The sequence below is a fragment of the Tachysurus fulvidraco genome, chromosome 4 (assembly GCF_022655615.1).
Source record: "Tachysurus fulvidraco isolate hzauxx_2018 chromosome 4, HZAU_PFXX_2.0, whole genome shotgun sequence".
Lineage (NCBI taxonomy): Eukaryota > Metazoa > Chordata > Actinopteri > Siluriformes > Bagridae > Tachysurus > Tachysurus fulvidraco.
The window spans coordinates 27,906,961-27,927,812 of record NC_062521.1 but is presented as its reverse complement, the minus strand read 5'-3'; the positions used below and the strand labels follow the sequence as shown (position 1 = coordinate 27,927,812).

At 41.4% G+C, this 20,852-nt stretch overlaps 1 protein-coding gene across 2 annotated transcripts in view; it reads right to left on the bottom strand.

Annotated features, from left to right (window-relative positions):
• galntl6 (polypeptide N-acetylgalactosaminyltransferase like 6) overlaps window positions 1–20,174 on the bottom strand; it is a 249,528-nt gene extending 229,354 nt beyond the window's left edge. For both annotated transcript variants that reach the window (XR_007140295.1, XM_047811906.1), the window contains exons 1-2: window positions 19,639–20,174; window positions 19,010–19,238 (exon numbers count right to left, since the gene is read on the bottom strand). Coding sequence is in view for 1 of the 2 variants with exons in the window: in XM_047811906.1 (XP_047667862.1) it covers window positions 19,010–19,147 (138 nt within the window). In the remaining variant the exon portion in view is untranslated. The remainder of the gene's footprint in view (window positions 1–19,009; window positions 19,239–19,638) is intronic.
• Between the last annotated feature and the right edge of the window lie 678 nt (window positions 20,175–20,852).

Sequence of the window (20,852 nt, the reverse complement as noted above, 5' to 3'; positions counted from 1 at the left end):
TGATCACCAGCCTCCCTCTCTGTCTCTTTATCTCTCTCTCCAACAAGCCAGAAAACAGGAACTCATCGGTCTTGAAGACTTTCCTAAGCATTAAACTTTGCTACAAAGTGCTTACAACCCAGTCTCGTTCCAAATACGTTAAAAAACCTATCTAGACAAAAATATAATCACGTCAATGATATGTTTTAACATTGTTAAACAACACTTAACATTTTTAAACAACACTTAACATTGTTAAACAACACTTAACATTGTTAAACAACACTTAACATTGTTAAACAACACTCTAGTTACCTTTTTATTTAATTATTTGGAGCGTTCATTAAGAATTATTATCCCAGTCCCTGTGTATAAGCCCCTAATACAGAAACAACTGTGGTAGCTCAGTGGTTAAGGTGTTGGACTACTGATCAGAAGGTCATGGGTTCGTACCCCAGGACCAAGCTTCCACTGCTGGGCCACTAGAGCAAGACCGTTAACCCTCAATTGCTCAGTTGTAAGTCACTCTGGACCAGTCTGCTAAATGCTGTAAATGTAAACAACAGACTATTAGAAGAAGTATTAACAGTTATGTCTTCATTCAGGCTACAGCTTGTAGTGGAAATTTTGACTTTAGATCTGTTCACATGACTCTGTCTTTCTATGCTTCTGTATTTCCCATGGCTGGTAGTTATTGTGACTAGAGATTGCAGTTGTTTCTTCCTAAAACTGCTTTTCGTCATACCTTTCCCGTGAGACAGTGAGTTAGTTTAGTTTCCCGTTAGTTTAGTCAAAAGATGAGCAGGCGATGCTTCTAAGCCAATGGTGGATGATGTTTTGGCTTTTACATGTCCTGTTTCATTTTTTTCCTGTCTATAAGTTATCAATAATCGGGGCCCTTCCTCTCTGAATTTACATGTAGAATGTTGGGTCCTTCTGCAAAGCTGAACGCAATAAACCGTGAAACCTTTTTTACTTTTGCCCATGCCTATCGGTGTGATATTTTATGCTTTTATTCTCTCAAACCTCAAAACTTCCACCACAAGCTTGAACTATGATCTGATCTATGCTGTTACACAAAAATAATGACTAATCTGAATTAGCCGCTCTGATAAACAATACGATGCTAAGAGTAGAAAGGACACAGCTGGGATAGTTTTTCATTGTGTTTGTCAGAAAATGTTATGCCACCAGAGGTGGGGATCAAACCAGAGCCTCTGGCAGGAAGACTTGATAAATGCCCACAGAACAGAATTAGACCCGAATGTATGATAACAACACACGTCTTTATTGAAAATAAACTCGAAAGACGGAGACGATCACGAAAACAGAGATGAAGACAGAGCCCTGACAAACACTCGGCAGCAGGTACAAATAGGACATCGAATTAGGGGTAAATGAAAAAAGTGGTGGGAAACAGGACAATGGAACGGGTGGGGCAAAACACATGTGGGTAACATATATATACATCAAGACAAAAACATGACAAACCAAGTTTGAAATAATGACATAAGACCAGTCCTGCCAGATGACCCTCTGGTGGTCAGACAGAGAAATGTCCTAGCAGTCACTGACACTGTTCTCGTTAAACAGGCATGTATTTGTTCTCTGGCTAAGATGTGAAACATTATGTGTGGCATTCATGTAATCATAACCCAGCCACCATGTTCCCGATTTATCCGATTTACCCTTGCTGGGCAAGTCGTGGCCTAATGGTTAGAAAGTCTGACTCGTAATCCTAAAGTTGTGTGTTTGAGTCTCGGGCCGGCCACGACTGAGGTGCCCTTGAGCAAGGCACCGAACCCCCAACTGCTCCCCGGGTGCCGCAGCATAAATGGTTGCACACTGCTCCGGGTGTGTGTTCACGGTGTGTGTGTGTTCACTGCTGTGTGTGTGCACTTTGGATGGGTCAAATGCAGAGAACGAATTCTGTGTATGGGTCACCGTACTTAGCCGTATGTCACTTCACTTCACTATAGAAATATTGACCGAGTTGTTTAGCTAGAGGAGTAACTCATTGTACTGGATAACATGATGTGTATATGAAATTCCTTTTCTCTTTAGGTCTTTTTACACCTGGTCACTTCATGTGTTTTCTCTGATCTGATAGCTATCTGATTTGTTAAAACTGTTCCATTTACATTAGGCCACGTAAGTCGGTGAATCGGATATCGATCCGATCTTTCTACTCCCGCCCAAAATTCTAATATATTTTACCTCATTTCCGGGGTAATATAGAGTTTCTGGTGCGATGCACGACCTGTGAGTCATTCGCGAGTGACGTACTTCTGTTTGGGAGGAGTATAGCGCTGACGTATTTGGCTTAAACAACCACATTTATTTACACCTGTCCAGTTTCATCTGAAATGCGTCCCAGACCACCTCCTGAAGGGGTTTGAACCATCGGATTTATATCCGTCTCGAAAAAGTTTGGGAGGGCAGTTAGACCTGGTCTTTTTACCATCGGATAGCTATCTGCTCACAGAAAACACATGAAGTGACCAGGTGTAAAAAGCCCCTTTGTTATAGTACAGTATATCAAGTCTAAAATACATGTGAGACGACCACTGTGTGAGTGTTCAGTATATTCCACTGTGTTTTTTGCTCTGTGTTTAGCATGAAGTCAGTGGCCCCCAAAACTGTAACAGACCTGAGAACATAATACAAAGAAGTGACCAGATATGATAGCCTTTCTGTCCGCACCGACTTTTAGCCATCTAGCTCTGTACTATTAGACTCACAAAGGCAGAGTTGTCAGCTTTGTGTGGTGTTAAAGAAGCTTTCATACACCTCCGTAATGACCTGAATCGGTGACTTTCACACTGTAAAACATTCCATCACATGACGTGTAAAGGAACAGAGCTGATTACGTACTGTACAGTAACACTCTCTTCCTTATAAAGGAATACAGGCCGTTGTTCAGGTTCTCAACGGTTCTCCGTCTTTCAGCTATTTCTAACCTCCGTTTTTTGTTCTCTTCTATTCAGACAGCTGTTTGATCTCATTTCAGAGCCATGGAAACAAATGAACAATGGAACGCAAACATAAACTAGTTTCTCCAGATTCTATGTGACAACCTGCTATGCGTGCACTGGAGCACAGATGGTAATTGATCGACTTGTGGATTTAGAGAAAATGACATCAGTTACAAAGTTAACGCTAGGATTTATGAATGTCTAAGCAAACCTTGAACCCTAGTGTTGAGTTGAATGACTCATGGTTAAAAAGTTACTAAGTAGATGTGGAACTGTTTCTATGAATGAAATCACATCTTTTATTTGAACATGTACTCTGAACACAAACCTACAAATCTCATATTGTTGTCTAAAGGTTTTATATTGATATTATTAAGCTATTTGTCTGTTCAAGGTGCTATTGGCTATGTTATTTACTGGTGTCTTTTCGTCGTGTTGAGCTTTCACAAAGGTTCAGTTTTATTAGAGAAACTGCTTTATAAGTAGTTTAACATCAGACCGGATGAACTGGGAGAGGCTATGACCAAACCAGAAAGTAACAATGGGCCTTTTTACACCTTTTTGCTTCATGTGTTGTCTCTGATCCGATAGCTATCTGATTTGTTAAAACTGTTCCATTTACATTAGGCCACATAAACGCGTCTCAGAGAATCGGATATTGATCCGATCTTTTTACTCCCTCCCAAAATGCAAATATATTTGACCTCATTTCCGGGGTAATTAAAATGGAACACGCTTTCAGAAGACGGAAAAAACTCGTTACGACGGTTATGCTACAAAAAAAACAGCATTTACTGTTTGCTGCATTTTCGCTGCCAGCAGCAGCGCGTTTTAAGCCCTGACGAGACGCCTGGGTGAAAGATCACTTGCGAGTGACGTACTTCCGTTTGGGAGGAGTATAGCACTGATCAACCACATTCATTTACACCTGTCCAGTTTCATCTGAAATGCGTCCCAGACCACCTCCTGCAGTAGTTTGTACCCTCGGATTTATATCCGTCTCGAAAACGTTTCGGAGGGCATTTAGACCTGGTCTTTTTACCATCGGATAGCTATCTGCTCACAGAAAACGCATGAAGGGACCAGGTGTAAAAAAAAGCCCCAAAGACTAGATAAATATTAGATTTGAGTATAAAATGAAAATGACAAAGTAAGATTCACTGCCAGTCCCTAGAGATGATCGTAGACAAGAGGTATAAATGACTGAATTTTCTGAAGCACATCTCCAGCTTGCTCACATACAGAAATGACACCGAGCCTTGTGTTTCAAGCTGGATACAAACAGATTTATTTGTAACTTGTTCTACGAGCATTTACACAAGGGATCTGGCGCCCGTGTTAAGCCTGTAAATTAAACAAGAAAAACGTTAGGCTCTTGCTTGTGGTCCTGAACTGATCGACTTCCTCTCGTATCATTTGCATAAATGGCCTATTTTTTATTATGGTGACAACTTTTAGCAGATTCTCTTATCCACGGTGACTTAAGGAAGAGCTTAGGGGTCTCGATCTAAATTAGATACATAAGAAAGACAGAAAGAAAGAAAGAAAGAAAGAAAGAAAGAAAGAAAGAAAGAAAGAAAGAAAGAAAGAAAGAAACGGGCGGTTTATTGTTCATTCAATCATTCATTCAGTCATTTTCTACCGCTTATTCAAACTTCTCGGGTCACGGGGAGCCTGTGCCTATCTCAGGTGTCATCGGGCATCGAGGCAGGATACACCCAGGACGGAGTGCCAACCCATCACAGGGCACACACACTCTCATTCACTCACGCAATCACACACTACAGACAATTCTCCAGAGATGCCAATCAACCTACCATGCATGTCTTTGGACCGGGGGAGGAAACCGGAGTACCCGGAGGAAACCCCCGAGGCACGGGGAGAACATGCAAACTCCACACACACAAGGTGGAGGCGGGAATCGAACCCCCGACCCTGGAGATGTGAGGCGAACATGCTAACCACTAAGCCACCGTGCCCCCTCGGTTTATTGTTATTTTAGAAAAAAAAACTTCCACTTCTGCCTTTCAGCCATTAACTGCCAGCGTTTCTAAAACTTTTCTAAATTGGACTTTTTTTAAAAGCCTTATAAATGAGGCCCACTGTTGTAATCCTTATGATGAAAGATAAAGGCAGGCGTAGGGTGTAAATTAATAGCACAGAGGAGAAGACACATAAGAGAGCTGTGCACATAAGTGCTTATGTGGATGGTGCTCACTTACAGATCTGTAGAGAGAAACTGGTGGAAAAAACGTCTCTGCTTAATTATTCAGAAGTGACACAACAAAACCAAATTTTGCTTCAAGAATCTGAAGCATCTGAAGCACATTTGAAGCACAAGCTTTGAAGCTTTTACTTTCTACTCCTTGTTGAATTTGAGTTCTCTGTATAATTTGACAGAGTGAAAATCATTTTTTTTTCTCCTTTTGTCAGCTGGATAATTCTCATTAGACGCCAGGCGAAGAGTTTGGACGGCGAAAGAACAGATCCGGGCCAGAGGGAACCAGAGAGAAAGAAAGGTAGAGAGAGAGAAAGAAAGAGATGGAGAGAAATAAAAGAAAAAAAAGAGCTGTCGATCACACAGCCGACACACAGGGGGGTCGTGTCACCACACAGTACCAGCTGTACCAGCCTTGTCTCTGAATGTCAGTGATTGAAATCTTTACGTCGACAAAAGTGCTGCCAAATGGGGCCATTCTTCCAAAAAAATATGTGTTGTTATTGCCAGTATAATGTTCTGTTCCACTGGGTTTTAGTTTTACATTCATTCACTTAGCAGGCACTCTTAGTCGCAGACACTTACAAGATGAGCAAGCAGCAGATGGTACACGGATACGAGCACACAGACAGACCCACGAGCTAAATACAATAGATACTCTCAATATTGTTCATATTTAATTGTAAGCTAAGTAGCAGCTAAAAGATGTGCAAAAGATGTCGTGGAAGTCGTGGCCTAATGGTTAGAGAGTCTGACTCCTAACCCTAAGGTTGTGGGTTCGAGTCTCGGGCTGGCCACGACTGAGGTGCCCTTGAGCAAAGCACCCCCCACCCCACGCTGTGTGTGTGTGTTCACTGCTGTGTGTGTGTGCACTTTGGATGGGTTAAATGCAGAGAACCGTACTTAGCCGTATGTCCCGTCACTTCAATTCAGATACGGTATATAGCCAACATTGTTCTGAGTTCAACCCTACGTAAAAGCTTTGGGATGAATTTTTGGCTACATGATACTAAATAAAGTCATTAGATTTCATTCAGGATATGACCACGTGATGAATGTAAGGATTAGGACACAAACGATGGCTTTAATAGGACAAAGGACATGTTCCACACTCTAATCTGTATAGAGAAGACCACAGTCTGGACGAGGAGTAATACAGGAGCAACCATCTCTAAACAAAGAGAGATTTCTGTGACACCAACTACCACCAACTTACTGCACCACCCTTACAAACCAACCCCTGTGGATTCATGCCAATTCACGCCTACAGACCTTGATATCAATGCAATCTCCCAACGCCACAGGTGCGAACCATGCGGTGTTTAAATAGCAAGGCTTTACTTACTGTTGACTCTACCGAATCTCTTTGGATGAAACGATGGATTTCGGTCTTTAAACTCTGCAAAATATGCCGATTTTCTTTCTTATTGCTTTATTGTTTATAGACTGAACATATCTATCTCTCTCACATTTACCAACACATTATAAAAAAAAAAAAGAAAAGTGAATTATGATATAAAGGAATAGGCTAACGTGGGACAAGACAGATACATGACTGACCTTTCTGGATTGTTTATTCATAGTTTATGTGTATTGTGTGTTTTATTATGTGTTTTATGATATGATACTTATGATTTATTTATTTACTTTTCTGCAATTTTCTATTTCAAAAATACCAATTCTATTCATAAAATACGCAAATACTGTTTTACAATTTTACCAACGATGTGTATTTTTCACCGCCTTCTGGAGCGCCATTTACTGCGTATTTGCTTGTGTGAAAATTTTCTTTGAGAATTTTTTGTTATAAGTCTGTATTTGTGACAGCTCTAATTCTGCACCTACACCCGTCCCCTTTTACTCGTCAGATTAATGGACACAGACGACATATGACCTTTATGGAATCAAGAACACGCAGGGATGTTGAAACACTCACCAAAATGAAGTACTGGACAAAGCTGTCACACAGCTGTCCTGCTTACAGCATGCAGTCACCTGGTTAGAGTCTGTATTAATGCATCTGTCCAGCTTGTATCACTGTATTATGTGGTACACATGTTAGCGTGATGGAATGGTTGATCCTGATTGGTCAGAAGGTGTGCATAGTTCTGCCTATAACATAAATTATAAGTTAATATTAATGCACTCACTCTAACATGTTATCGTTTCTGCAGTAATGGTTCATACTCAGGGATTTGTTTATAGTGTTACAGTGAAATCGGCCATTGTGGAACTGAATGGACAGGGCTGGTTCAGCACCACCGATGTTTTGGGTATCTGGGGCGGTAGCGTGGCCACGGGGCAAACTTACTCCAACCGATCGGAGCAGCGGAAGCCGATCTACACCCTCCTGGATTTGCAGAGAGAGATTGATGGAGTGCAGCACTTGTTTGTTCTCTTCCATGGAAGACGACGCTCCCTAAACCACTGCACTCTGCCAGCTTCCTGGGCTCAGATCTCTAATCCCAAGACTCGACGCCTCAAAGGCTGTGTGACCGTTTTTTTTACTGTTTGGTTCTTTACTCTCAAAGACTCCTTCTTTCACCATTTGCACCTAATAAACCTGCTGTGAATTTTAACCTCCGCTGCCTTGTGTGTGTCAGTGATCAGCATTTACAGCCTGGGACAGTAGATTAGACAGACAGACAGACAGACAGACAGACAGACAGACAGACAGACAGACAGACAGACAGACAGACAGACAGACAGGTAGGTAGGTATAGACATCATCTGATTAAAAAGAATAGCAGAGTGTTCTTCTAAACTCTTCATGGAAAGATGGCAGAAGTAGCTGTAGGTATTTGTTACCAGTCTGTTAACAAATAAGATTAAAACCCAATTTAACTCTTAATGCAGCAATTAAAACTCCATCACAGCTCACTGCAACTGTGCGAGAGTGGAGACGGTACTTCAGGAAGACATTAAAAATTTTCATCCTGCAATTACCATCCAATTTGACAATTAGCATGCAAATGGTGTTAATAAGACTGAAATATGGCACTCTTTCATTACAGCCTTGAGTCAGACTCGTGTACAATTTAATGAGCCTCTTTGAAGGACTTTGGGGTCAAAAGTGAGTCAAATCGGACTTTAAGGTAAGATAAGTAACATTAGTCATGAGGGAGGAATAAATTCACTCTGAAATATGATGCTGAAATAAATAGATGATTATCAGAGTTTTATTTTTATTTTTTTAAACCATGTGACAAGAAAGATGAACAAATATTCCAAAAAAAAAAATCAAGAGTGAAATTTATGGCTTAAGTAAATCCAAACTGAAAGTTTAAATGTCAAATCGATTTCTTTTTATTGTAATTTCATCCATATATAGCTGATGGAGTGTGTGTGAGTGTGTGTAGAGCTGGCAGAGTGATGGAGCTGATGTGTGTGTGTGTGTGTGTGTGTGTGTGTGTGTGTGTGTGGGTGGGTGGGTGTCAATCAAATCTTTGGGAATTAAGGAGTCTGATGGTTTGGGGGAAGAAGCTATTACACAGTCTGGTTGAGGGAACGAAAGCTTTGGTTCCTTTTTCCAGATGGCGGGAGGTAGAAGAGTTTGTGAGGGCACTGTGTGGGTTCATCCACAATGCTGTTGGCTTTGCAGATGCATCTTGTGATATAAATGTCTGTGATGGAGGCGAACTAGCTTCTAACGATCTTCTCAGCTGTTACTACTGTACCATGTGCTGCAATGTCCGAGACAGCGCAATACCCAAACCAGGTATTGATAAAGCTGCTCAGGATGCATTTGATAGTCCCTCTATAGAACAGCCCATAGAGCCCAAAAAGTAGAGAAAGCTGATTTCGAGGGACCAGAAAAGGTTATCTTCCAGGTGAACACCAAGGAATTTAATGCTCTCAAAAATCTCCACAGAGAATGCGTCGACGTTCAGAAGCAAATGGTCCCACTCTGCTTTCCTGAAGTCAACCACCATCACTTTTGTTCATAGACAAGTTGTTGGCTCTACACCAGGCTTTTAGCTGTTGCACCTCCTGTCAGAATGCTGACTCATCTTTCTTGCTGATGAGACCCAACAAAGTTGTGTCAGCGCAAACTTGAGGATGTAGTTCAAACTGTGCATTGCTGCAGTCGTGAGTCAGCAGATTGCACAGCAATGGACAGAGCACACAGCCTTGAGGGGCCCCAGTGCTCAGTGTGGTGGTGCTGGAGTTTGTGTTTGAGCTCCGATTGACTGAGGTGTAGAGGTCTTCACGAGTCCACTTAGATCCAAAAACCATTTTAAAATCATTTAAAATGAATGTGTTTTTACCAAACGGACCTGAGAAGACCCGAACTACTGTATCTCGCGTGTGTGCATCGACTCGAGTTTTTTTCCAGCCTCTCATCTTTTTGCCAAGACCGCTTGTGACATGTGGCTGGTGACGTGTGGCTGGCGGTAAGCTAATTTTCGTTTAAACAGAACTGTCAATCAATTTTGAATCCACGCTGTAGCGGTTACATTAGTGTAGAGTTATGCAACAATCGGGTCCAGTCGGGTTAAAAAAAACGTGTCGAGTCGGACTCGGGTCTAATTTTTTCGGGTTTGTCTCGGGTCGGGTCTTTCTTTAATAAAAATATATATGCACGTCGGGTTCGGGTAAAAAGTGATTCGGGTCACTTCGGGTCGGGTATATTTCTCACCGAGAAGACCTCTACTGAGGTGTCCAAGTCAGGATGTAGAGGCTCCATATGCAGAGGGAGGCGTTAAGGCCCAGCAGGTGCTGAGAAATGATTGTGTTGAATGAACATCGCTTGTATACATGTCTCTTTTTTGTCTAGGCGATTAAGGGCCAGATGGAGAAAGCGATGGGTCGACAGTCATTGAGGCAGGACGCTGAAAACTTCTTTGGCACGGGGGCAATCATGGAGGTCTTGGAGCTTGTTGGAATCACAGCACTGCTCAGGGAAATGTTGAAGATGTCAGTAAAGACATCCGAGGAGGAACTTACACTCTGACCATGAATGTAAGTACTACACTGCATGTATAGTAAGTGTCACAAGCTCTACCTACAATGAGCAGTAATTAGGAACAAGCACAGAGATATTGCGCCATTCTGAGTGGATGTAAACACACAAGACTCCGTGAGACAAACAGAGCTGCGAAACGGTCTATAAATGTGCAATATGTGTGTTATATCAATGCTGAAATGTCTTAGGAATGTGCAATATGAACTCAAGCTGAAGCTAAATGCCGGATCGGATTTGATCTGCACTGACCAGAGAGATCTGTTGAATCGTTAAAAAATCTTTGAAGCAGCTTCCTATCCATCAGTCAGGTCAAATAAAGGTAAACTTGGCAGATGCGTCAGACAGAGGTCCTCCATTAATCTTTACAGTCATGTGTAATTAGTATCAGCTGCATGAGTGGCCAAGAAGCCATAAATAACTGGAACACAGGAGAGAAAGAAAAGAAGAGCTTGTCTTCTAATGACCCCGAAAAACAGCAGGAGCGTCCACCATGTCATAACCACTCATAAATCTGCTTTGGTGATTTTTTTTTTTGTTTTTGCTATATGCTTTAACTCGCTCTCTGAGGTGCTACATGTGGTCTTATGGATTCATTTTTTTATATTTCTTTCTTTGCATGTACAGAAGAACCCAATGAATAAACAAAACCAAATTAAAGTGAGAAACATATCACATATCACATATGTTTAAGGGATTGATGCAGGCCCAGAAAGGAGATCTCAGAAGCAGTGTGTGTGTGATGGCTAACATCAAATAGGCAAAGTGCATGAAGTGTGACAGAGTGCAGTCCTCGGGCCAAAGCTGTTAGGAATGAGAGGAGGCAAGCGGCCAAGCAGCAACTCATACTGAGACTGAGACATGGCCTATCAGAGATAAGGAAGCACACACACGCGCTAATCTATCCACTGACTGCACTTTTCAGAGCTCCAACTTGTTTCCCCTGCACGTCCCCCCCCATACCCGATGGCACACAGACACCCGGCCCAAGTGATTTCTGTTATTATTCTGACTTAGGAGAATAATGTGTGTGCAGCGGGAATACTGCCTTTTCACTGTTCCCAGGTCAGTTGGCTGATCCGTCTCATAAATATTTAATCTGCTTCTTTCAGTTCACACACAGAACAGAAACTCAGATCAGCTCCGCTGAAAAACTCAGCTCAGGTTTCCTTTTTTCTCCATTAAGGATTCAAATGTGTTCTGCTGGGATTTAATTAAACCAGCTCACTCTCTTAAAAACGACTCGCAAATATGCTAATAACTAAATAAGGGACTTTTAATGTGCTGTGATAGCTTCATGCACTGAATACGGCCTCTACTCGTTGACCCATATGAAAGAAATGAACAGAAATGCAAAGATGGTTTTAAAACTGAAGTGAATTCATTACAGAGGCAAAAAGGAGAATCTTAAAAATCAAAGATACGAGAAGGTAGACGTCTACTTGGCTATAAATGAATTGGAGAGATCTGCTATTACAGATCGGTGAAACAGCTAATACGCTATGTTCTACGTTATGTTCAAAGCAAATTCAGACTTTCATCTGCAAATAGGTCTCCAATTAAGGTAAAAGACACGAGTCATGACAATTATAAAGCTCTTTCTGATTACTGTCAAGAACATTTCATGTTGGTCCGCAGTTATAATTGAGCTTTCAGCATAACGTTTTGTATTCACAGAGATAAAAAAGTAATAGCATTAGCACGTTTTATGGTTTGATTTAGCCATAGCACAGTGTGAACTCATACCGTTTCCAAGTAAGAGACCCCATTTGCAATTCCAACTACAGCCTTCCAGCATCTTCCTTCATGTTTGATTCATAGTCTCAGGGTTACGACCAAGACAGTATGAGACATGCTCTCAATCGATCACAATTCGGTTATGAGGTGGAGGATAAACAAAGGGTGATGTGATTACTTCGGAGAAAGAAAACCAACAGGCCCTAGCGATCGATTGAATGCTGAGGGAAGAGCTTGCTGGTGAACCATTACATCTGAAAAAGACTAAAGGGCACTGGACGTGTTTCCTGATGTGTTAAAAACACAGGTAATAAGACACAGCAGAGACGATGGCTACCTAGGACAAACTGCTAGGTAATCCTTGTTTATCTTGCACTAATATCCAGCTGAAATTTCATCTAACTAGTTATCTATCTAATCTGTCCATATGCCTAATGTTACATAGTAAAATGTACAAAAGCACAATATAATTAATTTGAATGATGTAATATAGAACTTCAAGAAAAATTCCAAACTGTTCCTATAGTATAATTCATGGTACTATTAAAACGGTTTGTCACTCAACTAAACTAAACGATAAAACAATAACGATATGTATGGCGATAGACACGTTGTCGATATCAATAAAAAATGTGCTCGATAAAAACGTTCGATGTTTTTTATTCTTCGTCGGAAGAAAACTGCGGTTGCGAAGCAAGTTTGGTTGCATTAACAAAGGCACTCACTCTCTGGTAACCTAGCAACATAGCCATATCGTTGTCTCGTGCTAGTCTGCTGGATTCTTCTTCGGTAAGCAGAAAATGAGCCGCAGCGAGCGAGGAAATTGTAAATAAAAGAGGAAAAGTCAGCTAATTTTTCGTATTTCTGCAGGTTTTATATTTCAAACAATGTTACTGTAGTGTATCAGGTTTGTGTTTTATATTACAGATGTATCTCAGTCTACCTCAGTTTTATTTATCTTTAAAAAAAACACTGCACATATTTTAAAACACTTTATTTACCAGAAGGTGAACAGCTAGTGAACTTCCTCGCACTAGACTCTATATTTCTCTATATTTATATTAAACACTTTGCACTATTTTATTACACTTTATGAAGCATTTCTTACATTTTCTTTCATTTTGCACCTTAAACGTTGAGATAATCGTTAAGCGTTCATTGTGACTTTAGACTTATGTTTACATTATAATTATTTGAGTTTTCCTGGTTGGTGACATTTCTGTCTTAATAACTGAATGGATTCTGATCAGATGAAGGTTCAGTTTCAAATAAAAATGTTTCAATATAATATATTTTTCTTCTGGTCCATATTTTAAATGGGTCATAAAAAATATCAATAATGATCGATATCGACCGATATGAAACACTGATATCGTGATACAGTTTTCAGCCGTATCGCCCAGCCCTACTCCTACATCGAATATATTTTCTAACGACACTGAACTTTATTTTTTGTATTCTCATACCTGCTATGGATGTCCATCACTGTGTGCCAGCACCGTGAGTCAATACAAGGATTCTCCTTATGAATGAAACGCTGTGGCTCAATGCAAAGATCATAAATACTGTTTAGCACTATTAACAGCAACCAAGTAGCATTCGGATCGTTGCGATTGATTGTTACACACGAAACAGCGGTAATATGCCAGGACTCTCCAGCCTACAGGCTTTAACCCACTGTCAGTTAAACCCACTGTCTCATTTTACTGCTGTTATGTTATGGCGATGACAAATATCACCTTGTGCGGTGGATTTTAATGCCATAAATCTGCACACGATGAGAAGAAGAGCCATAAAACAAAAGAGAGTTCGCTCTCCTTGAATAACAATCGCCTGGGTGGAGGAGTCAGTCAAAGTGGTTATAAATTTACTCCGCCGTTTGTCTCCGTAGTACGGGATAAATAACGTGGATCGGACAAGAACGAGAGAGAACCTTTTTCATCCGTATCTGCTTGGGCGGCTGAAGATGAAATGCTGATGGTTATAGTGTATAATCATGCGTCGCACTGTGGGTCAAATCTCCTTGTTAAAATGCAGGAGTGATTGAACAATAAGGGTGCTTAAGAGGTTTTCCATCTCCTGTAGTATAGTTATTAGCTTAATGGAGCACACAAGCCTCGATAGGTCCATATCGCATTGTTTCGTGAGGTGGAGATGAAGTGCATTCGTATCACCTTCCGCTGCTGCATAACACACATGCTGTATGTAATGCTCTTTAATCTGGGAGATGGTGCTTCAAATCGCCTCATGAGGCGCATCAGAGTAATCAAAAATTAAATGTTTTTTTCTCTAGAGACGCTTGGGCTGTTGTTACTGCGGTCAAGTAAGGTGTGTGGTATGGGCTGACGATGTTGTGCAAATGAAATAAAGTGTGCAAATAAAACACACGTCCGCACGTAAAAAAAATAAATAAATAATAAGTTAAAAACGTGAATAGACCGAGGGCCAAAAAAATCATTCAAAAAAAAGGAAAAGTAATTATCTTTTTTAGCACCGTTCATAAGAAAGCACAATTACTGCAAAACAGCCTTATGGTGATGAATTAAGTGAACAGATGGAAAAATGAATTTGCTCCATTAGGTTCCAGCATGTGATTCCATCCCCGTACAGCTCAATTAGATATTCAGTTCAGTAACTCCATGTGGCCTCTTCATTTGCCTGAGCAACAGTGTATTGCTCAGTAAAAGCAAATGACAAGGGAATGAAAAAAATACAAAAAAAAATCATCTTCATATGATCAAACTCATATGTGGATGGAGAGCGTGTAGATTTACGCCATTGTGATCTATATCGACATTAAAACGTGGCAGAGGGTTTATTAGAATTGAGGAATACTATACTATAGTTCTGGTTATGTTTGTGTACATCTTTGCAGAAGGTTTCTTCTAGTGAGAACCTTCCACCCCCCTACAGTAGGAGGTATCTCGACCAGCTGGATGTTCAGGATGGAAAAATGTTAAAAATAAAATCAGCATATTAAATGATTAAAAGGATGTGGACGCACCTGACCGTCACACTCATGTGCTTGTTGAGCATCTTATTCCTCTTTGCTGTTGTAAGATTTTCTACTCCTTAGAGATGGCTGTACACTAGACATTGGAGCGTGGCTGTGGAGATTTCTGTTCAATCAGCTAAAAAAAAAAAAACCTTAATGAAATCAAGCATGTCTGTGATGTCGTGTGAGTTACACTTCGCCTCATAAGCCCTGTTTGGACTGGATTAGTTCTACGTGGGGACGTGGAGTAATGCAATTTTACCCCAGGACGTCTGTAGTATTAATTGGCCAATTCGCATGGGACAAGACATCTCAGTAAAACTAGCAGAAGTGGGATTGGTAACTCGCTTTACGCACCACATTAACCTCCTTGTCGTCATGTGCGTATGACGTTGCTTCCTGTTATCACGTGCAGAAACAGACAACTTGGTGCCTCCATGATTGCAAAAGGCACCAAAAACTACTTTTAAACAGGAAATGACGGAATTTTACCGTACATATTTACAGCGGGTCTATTCGGACGGGATTAGTATTACCTGAGGTAATTTTTCCGGACCTTTTTACAGAAGGTAAAAGTCGCCGTAATGTTTATTGACATTTTCCGTAATGATTACCGAGATGGCGCATTCGGACGGGACTAAAATCACAGAGAAGCTCTGGTAATAATTACTTTACCCCCACGTCCCCATGTAGAACTAGTCCTGTCCGAATAGTGCTTTAGTATGGTATGGTTGAGTCAAGGCACTGTGCAGAAGACTCCAACCTTCGACCCCAACCTTAACCTCCACGCCATGTTGTCACGGAGCTTGCTTTGTGCATAAGGGCATTGTCATGCTGGAACGTTGGACATTTTAGTTGAAGGGAAAGTATGATTCTACCGCATACAAAGTTATATTCTATATAACTGTGTGCTTCCACCTTTGTGGCAGCAGTTTGGAGGAGAACCGAGTGTGGGTGTGATGGTCGGGGGTGCACATACTTTTGGCCACACGGAGAGAGAATGAAATGTGGTATAGGGATATATGTAAATGAGGACGTGGTGTGTGGTTTCCATGTATATCTAAGCGTTATTTTGACATTTTCTTTCTTCGTCACTCATCGATCCTGGTTACCCCATGTCTCTAAAACAATATGTCTGAATAATGTAGACTGTAAGTGTGCTAACAAAATCGGGTGTGAGCGGATAATATGACTATTGTTAAAATGATCGCAGCCAGCAGTCCATTACTCAAGTCTACCGCGGTGTCACAGCCAGTTAAAACTATTGGTTGGGAATTTCTCATGACGGGGACGACAAGACTTCATTTTTTTTCAGTCTATAATTTCATCCAAACTACTGCTATACAAAACATTACTCAGAGCCTCGTTGTGGGATTTGGTCTCTATGCGTGTGTGTGTGTGTGTGTGTGTGTGTGTGTGTGTGTGTGTGTGTGTGTGTGTGTGTGTGTGTTCTATTCAAATCATCCCAAAATCACCCCCAGTGTCAGTTCGACTTGTCCATTACCATAACGCGTCTCTCTGCTTTGACACCAAGGGGAATTGCAATTACTCCATCTCTATTCCTCTTGTCACTATGCATGCAAATGGAAAGTGACAAAAGCGTTCCTCATTTATCTGGCCTGACGTAACCGAGGGTGGATTAACACAGGATCTGAGGAGAGCCGGCTGAAAATGCATGAGGCTGTGCAGCACTGTTCCTTCTCCTCCTCCTTCTTTTCTGTTACGCTCTCGTTGTCATCATGCTATCTGGCAGTAAAGGGCAGGGCTGGCTGTTGACTTTCTCAGATGGGATGAGTGTGTACTGTGGTCCAGCTCTGTGTAAAACTCTGTCACCTTTTCTGCTGCTGATTTCAGTCCTCGTTAAAACACTGAGAAAAGGTTATCTGTGTTGGCGCATGGTTATCGATGCTGTCCATCTCATAGTGGTGGCGTTGTGTGAAACCACACACGCACTGTTTAGTGCTCGGTGATACGGGCCGCAGACGATTCTGTGTAATGCTCACAGAATAAAAACAAAGGAAATCAGAGAGCAAAAATTACAAAGAATCACATTGGCTTCTTAGGAAACAGGAGCTTTAGTGGCAGCACTCGAATCTCTCGTCATCTGGCATTTTCTCAGAACTGGTATGCAGCTGAGCTTCACCCAGTATCAATGAAAGAGGATTCGACTGATCCAATCACAAGTAATTGCTCCTGGCCAACAAAGGAGGGTAAACACAGGAGGAGTTAGTCACTGGTGTTCTCCAGGGCGTATTGGAGCTAAGCTGTCAATTTTCTTTACATAGGCACAATAAAAGGAAGGGATTTTTCTTCCTCGTTGCAAACCCCAGTTCTTGTTGAGGCAGGAAACGTGTGATACAATCTAGGGAACGGATCTGATCTCAGACGCCCCTTTCTTTCTATCGTCCACCTTTCATGTATACGTTCATTCGGATGCTCTTCTCATATATTAAAAATATGGTCTCGGACTTCATTACAGTACACAAGACTTTTCACATTCGGAGAATGTCATTAATGAAGTGGCTCTGCGCTATGAGGCCTTCTGAATGTTCTAGGCAGGGAATAAAAGCAGGGTAAAGGGCTAATAGCAGGAAGACCTACCTGTCAAACCTCCTCTAATTGCATTAGATTTCTGCCTAGGCGAGCATGTCAGATCCGTCTGATTCATCTTAGCTAAGGTGCAGAACACGAGCAGACGCAGAAAGGACAAATCCCTGTAAAAGAACCTGTGATATTTCTGTCCCTGTCAACATCCAGCTTCTGCTCACCGAATCGGATGGATTGAAGTGGCTGTCGTTGTGTGGCCCGCAAAAACAAAATGTAAAAAATTAAACTGCGAGACAAAATAAACAGACACAGAAACTCAAAACAGACGTCTACTGTATATATCACCCATCATCACTGTGAGCAGAGAGAATGCTGAAACTCTGCACGAATGAATCCATGACCATGTGATATTTTGTGTTGTTGTCGAGTATAACCTTTCAGTCGTTGCTAGAACCAAGAAAACTGCACGCGTATAGCACACGTATGACTTTGGTAACAAAACGGAGTCAAAACCAAATACACACATTTATCCTACAAAAGTCAGTCTTAGTAATGCCATAGAACTCCATATTAAACTCCACACACTGGGTTCCAAGCCAGAGATCACATGTTAAAATCCCAGCAATGCCATAAATATCTGTGAGAGCAAAAAATGATACGTGCTTTCAGAGACGGAGGTGCTTACTCTCTCTCTCTCGTCCGTCGATCTCAGAGGCACTAGGCAATTGTGGGAATCTGTGAGCTCATGTATGTAGAAGAGCACAGATAGTGCTGTCCTCTGAGTGCGCTACAGTATGATGTCCCATGAGCAGCAATTCAGCAGAGGAAGCACACGAATCAGGTATTAACTCAAGTATGCAATTATCTACCAATTGATTCAAAACTTTAAATTTTACCAGCAAGTTATTCGTGTTCTCTGTTTGGCTGAGTGTTACATCAGGGTGCTAATTAAAAGTGCAGAATATGGGAGTACAAAAAAAAGACATCTTTGCCAGGAACCGATGGGAAACGCGCAAGAAATCGTTTAGTTGCGCTAAAACTTTGCTCAACGGAAAGCGTGCTGTAAGTAGGCGTTAATACCTTTAATAGCATCCAGGATTTACATCCCAATGAAATTCAGTTTCCGTACATTACCCATAATGCAATTCAAATACCTGGCTTTATCGAAAGAGAGCTGTACACATTGCTCAGAGAGATCAGCTGCCAGAGCTTCACACTCATCATGTTCATCATTTCGTAGATTGATAACTGGCTTAAACAAGTGTCTGGTGAACCTCTGGTGAACCTCCTTGTATACCGTCACTGTATTCTGAGGCTTTGCAACAACATCTCCAATATTTCTTGCCAGATTTGCAATCTGTTAACTGTTGAAACGAACCCGCTGCACGACGGTACGTGAGATACAGTAAGACGCGTTCTTTGTTCTTCATGATCACGATCACTGATATGGAGGTTTGTTCCATTGTAACCACAGAAGACGTTAACAATGTCACCGTGTGACGTCAGAGCATCAATACACCAAGTTGATGCTGTGCTTTATGGTGGTCCATTTCTCCAATGGACTCTAAACGGACTTGAAGTTGCCACTGACTTACCTGCTCGTCTCCTTCGTGCGCCTTCATCAGGTGCTTCTCTCTGTACAGTGACCACAGACCCACGTTGGGCAGGAAAATAAGAGCCAGAGTGAATAAAAACGCCATCTGCAGCACGCGCTTCTGTCTCCTCTTCATCATGAAACTTCCTTCTTATTTCTTATTTCAGTTCAGGAGACAAATAAGAAGCTCTGTGGGGTCACAGCAAGCTGCTTGTTCTGCAAACTTTCACCTGGAAGACAGAACAAACACACAGCTGACTGGAAAGGAGACTAAACTGTATAACCAAAGCGCACATTATATATATTATATATTATATATATTATATATATATACAGTATGTTAGATACCGAGTCCCCACGCGCGCGCGCGCGCACAAAGCCATGTTTACAAACATTTATCATATGTTTAATGATAAAAAAAATAATAATGTTGTTGTTGTTTTTTTTAAATAATAATGTTATTATATATAGCTGAGATATTCTTTAATGACACTTTAAAGGACCAGAAATATTTATATTTGTTACAGATATGTTGTTCTTTCCTCTCTTTACTGATGGTTAGCTTTTATGCTACATAAAAGGAGGCTAAAATGTAGCTGATAATGAGAACTGATGTGAATTGTGACTTACTGTAGTGGCGTATTTTCATGGTGACACGCGAACACAAACACGGCGTTTCTCCGTAGTCCTTCTGTGTGTTTTAGAGCAGCAGCGACGACCGAAATAAAACACGATAAAATTAAAGAAATGAAACGGACGTTATTTTCCGTTACAGTTTAAACGCCCAACTGCTCGTGCCGGCTGGGACGCGCTCGCGCAAGGATTTCAAAAAAGCCTCGCGCTCATCTCTTGAAGGATTTTTGCGCGCGCGCGCGGAGTGTGCATGTGTGTGTGTGTGTGTGTGTGTGTGTGTGTGTGTGTGTGTGTGTGTGTGTGTGTGTGTGTGTGTGTGTGTGTGAACAGCGTTTTCGTTGCAGGTCTCCGTTATTATTTTTTTCTCCCCTTGTTCTCTCCGCCTTTTCCCCTGCGCACGAGCTCCCGCCTGATAAATCCGTTATTCTCCACGTGCATGCGTAGGAAAACATTCCCCAGCAGGCGGGCGATTCCTCTTCTCTCTGTCCGTAGAGTGCAGGTTGTTGTGTGGAGAGAGAAAGTGCGTGTGTGTGTGTGTGAGAGAGTGTGTGTGTGTGTGTGTGAGAGAGAGAGAGAGAGAGAGAGAGAGAGAGAGAGAGAGAGAGAGAGAGAGAGAGAGAGAGAGAGAGTGTTTGAGAAAGGAGAGAGAGAGGGAGAAAGTGTGTGAGAGAGACAGAGAGAGAAAATCTCCGTTATACCGCGCGTGAGGTGCTTAGATCACGTGCTCATTTCCTTACGTGTATTTAAATATATTTATTACGCTATAAATAACTCCTAGTACGTCTAAAATGAAGTGATTCCTAGTACGCGCGCGTACACCCATGCACTGGCGTGCGCGCGCGCTCACGAAGCCCCGCGCGCACAATCACATAAACTCTCTTTACTCACTTTCTAGTTTTTTTGTTTGTTTATTTTTATTTATTTATTAATTTTGCATGATTCCAGATTTCAGACCGATCTCTTCTACCTGCTTATGTGTCTTATACACATTATTTTTATGATTCAGGTTTGTTCAGCTGATGTGTTTTATGAATGTGCACGTGAGAGGGAAATACATATATATATGTGTGTGTGTGTGTGTGTGTGTGTGTGTGTGTGTGTGTGTGTGTGTGTGTGTGTGTGTGTGTGTGTGTGTGTTGATACTATATATTTAACATAATTCATAGTTGTTCTTTCAGAAGTCATAAACTGTAGGAATATTTTCAGTTGCA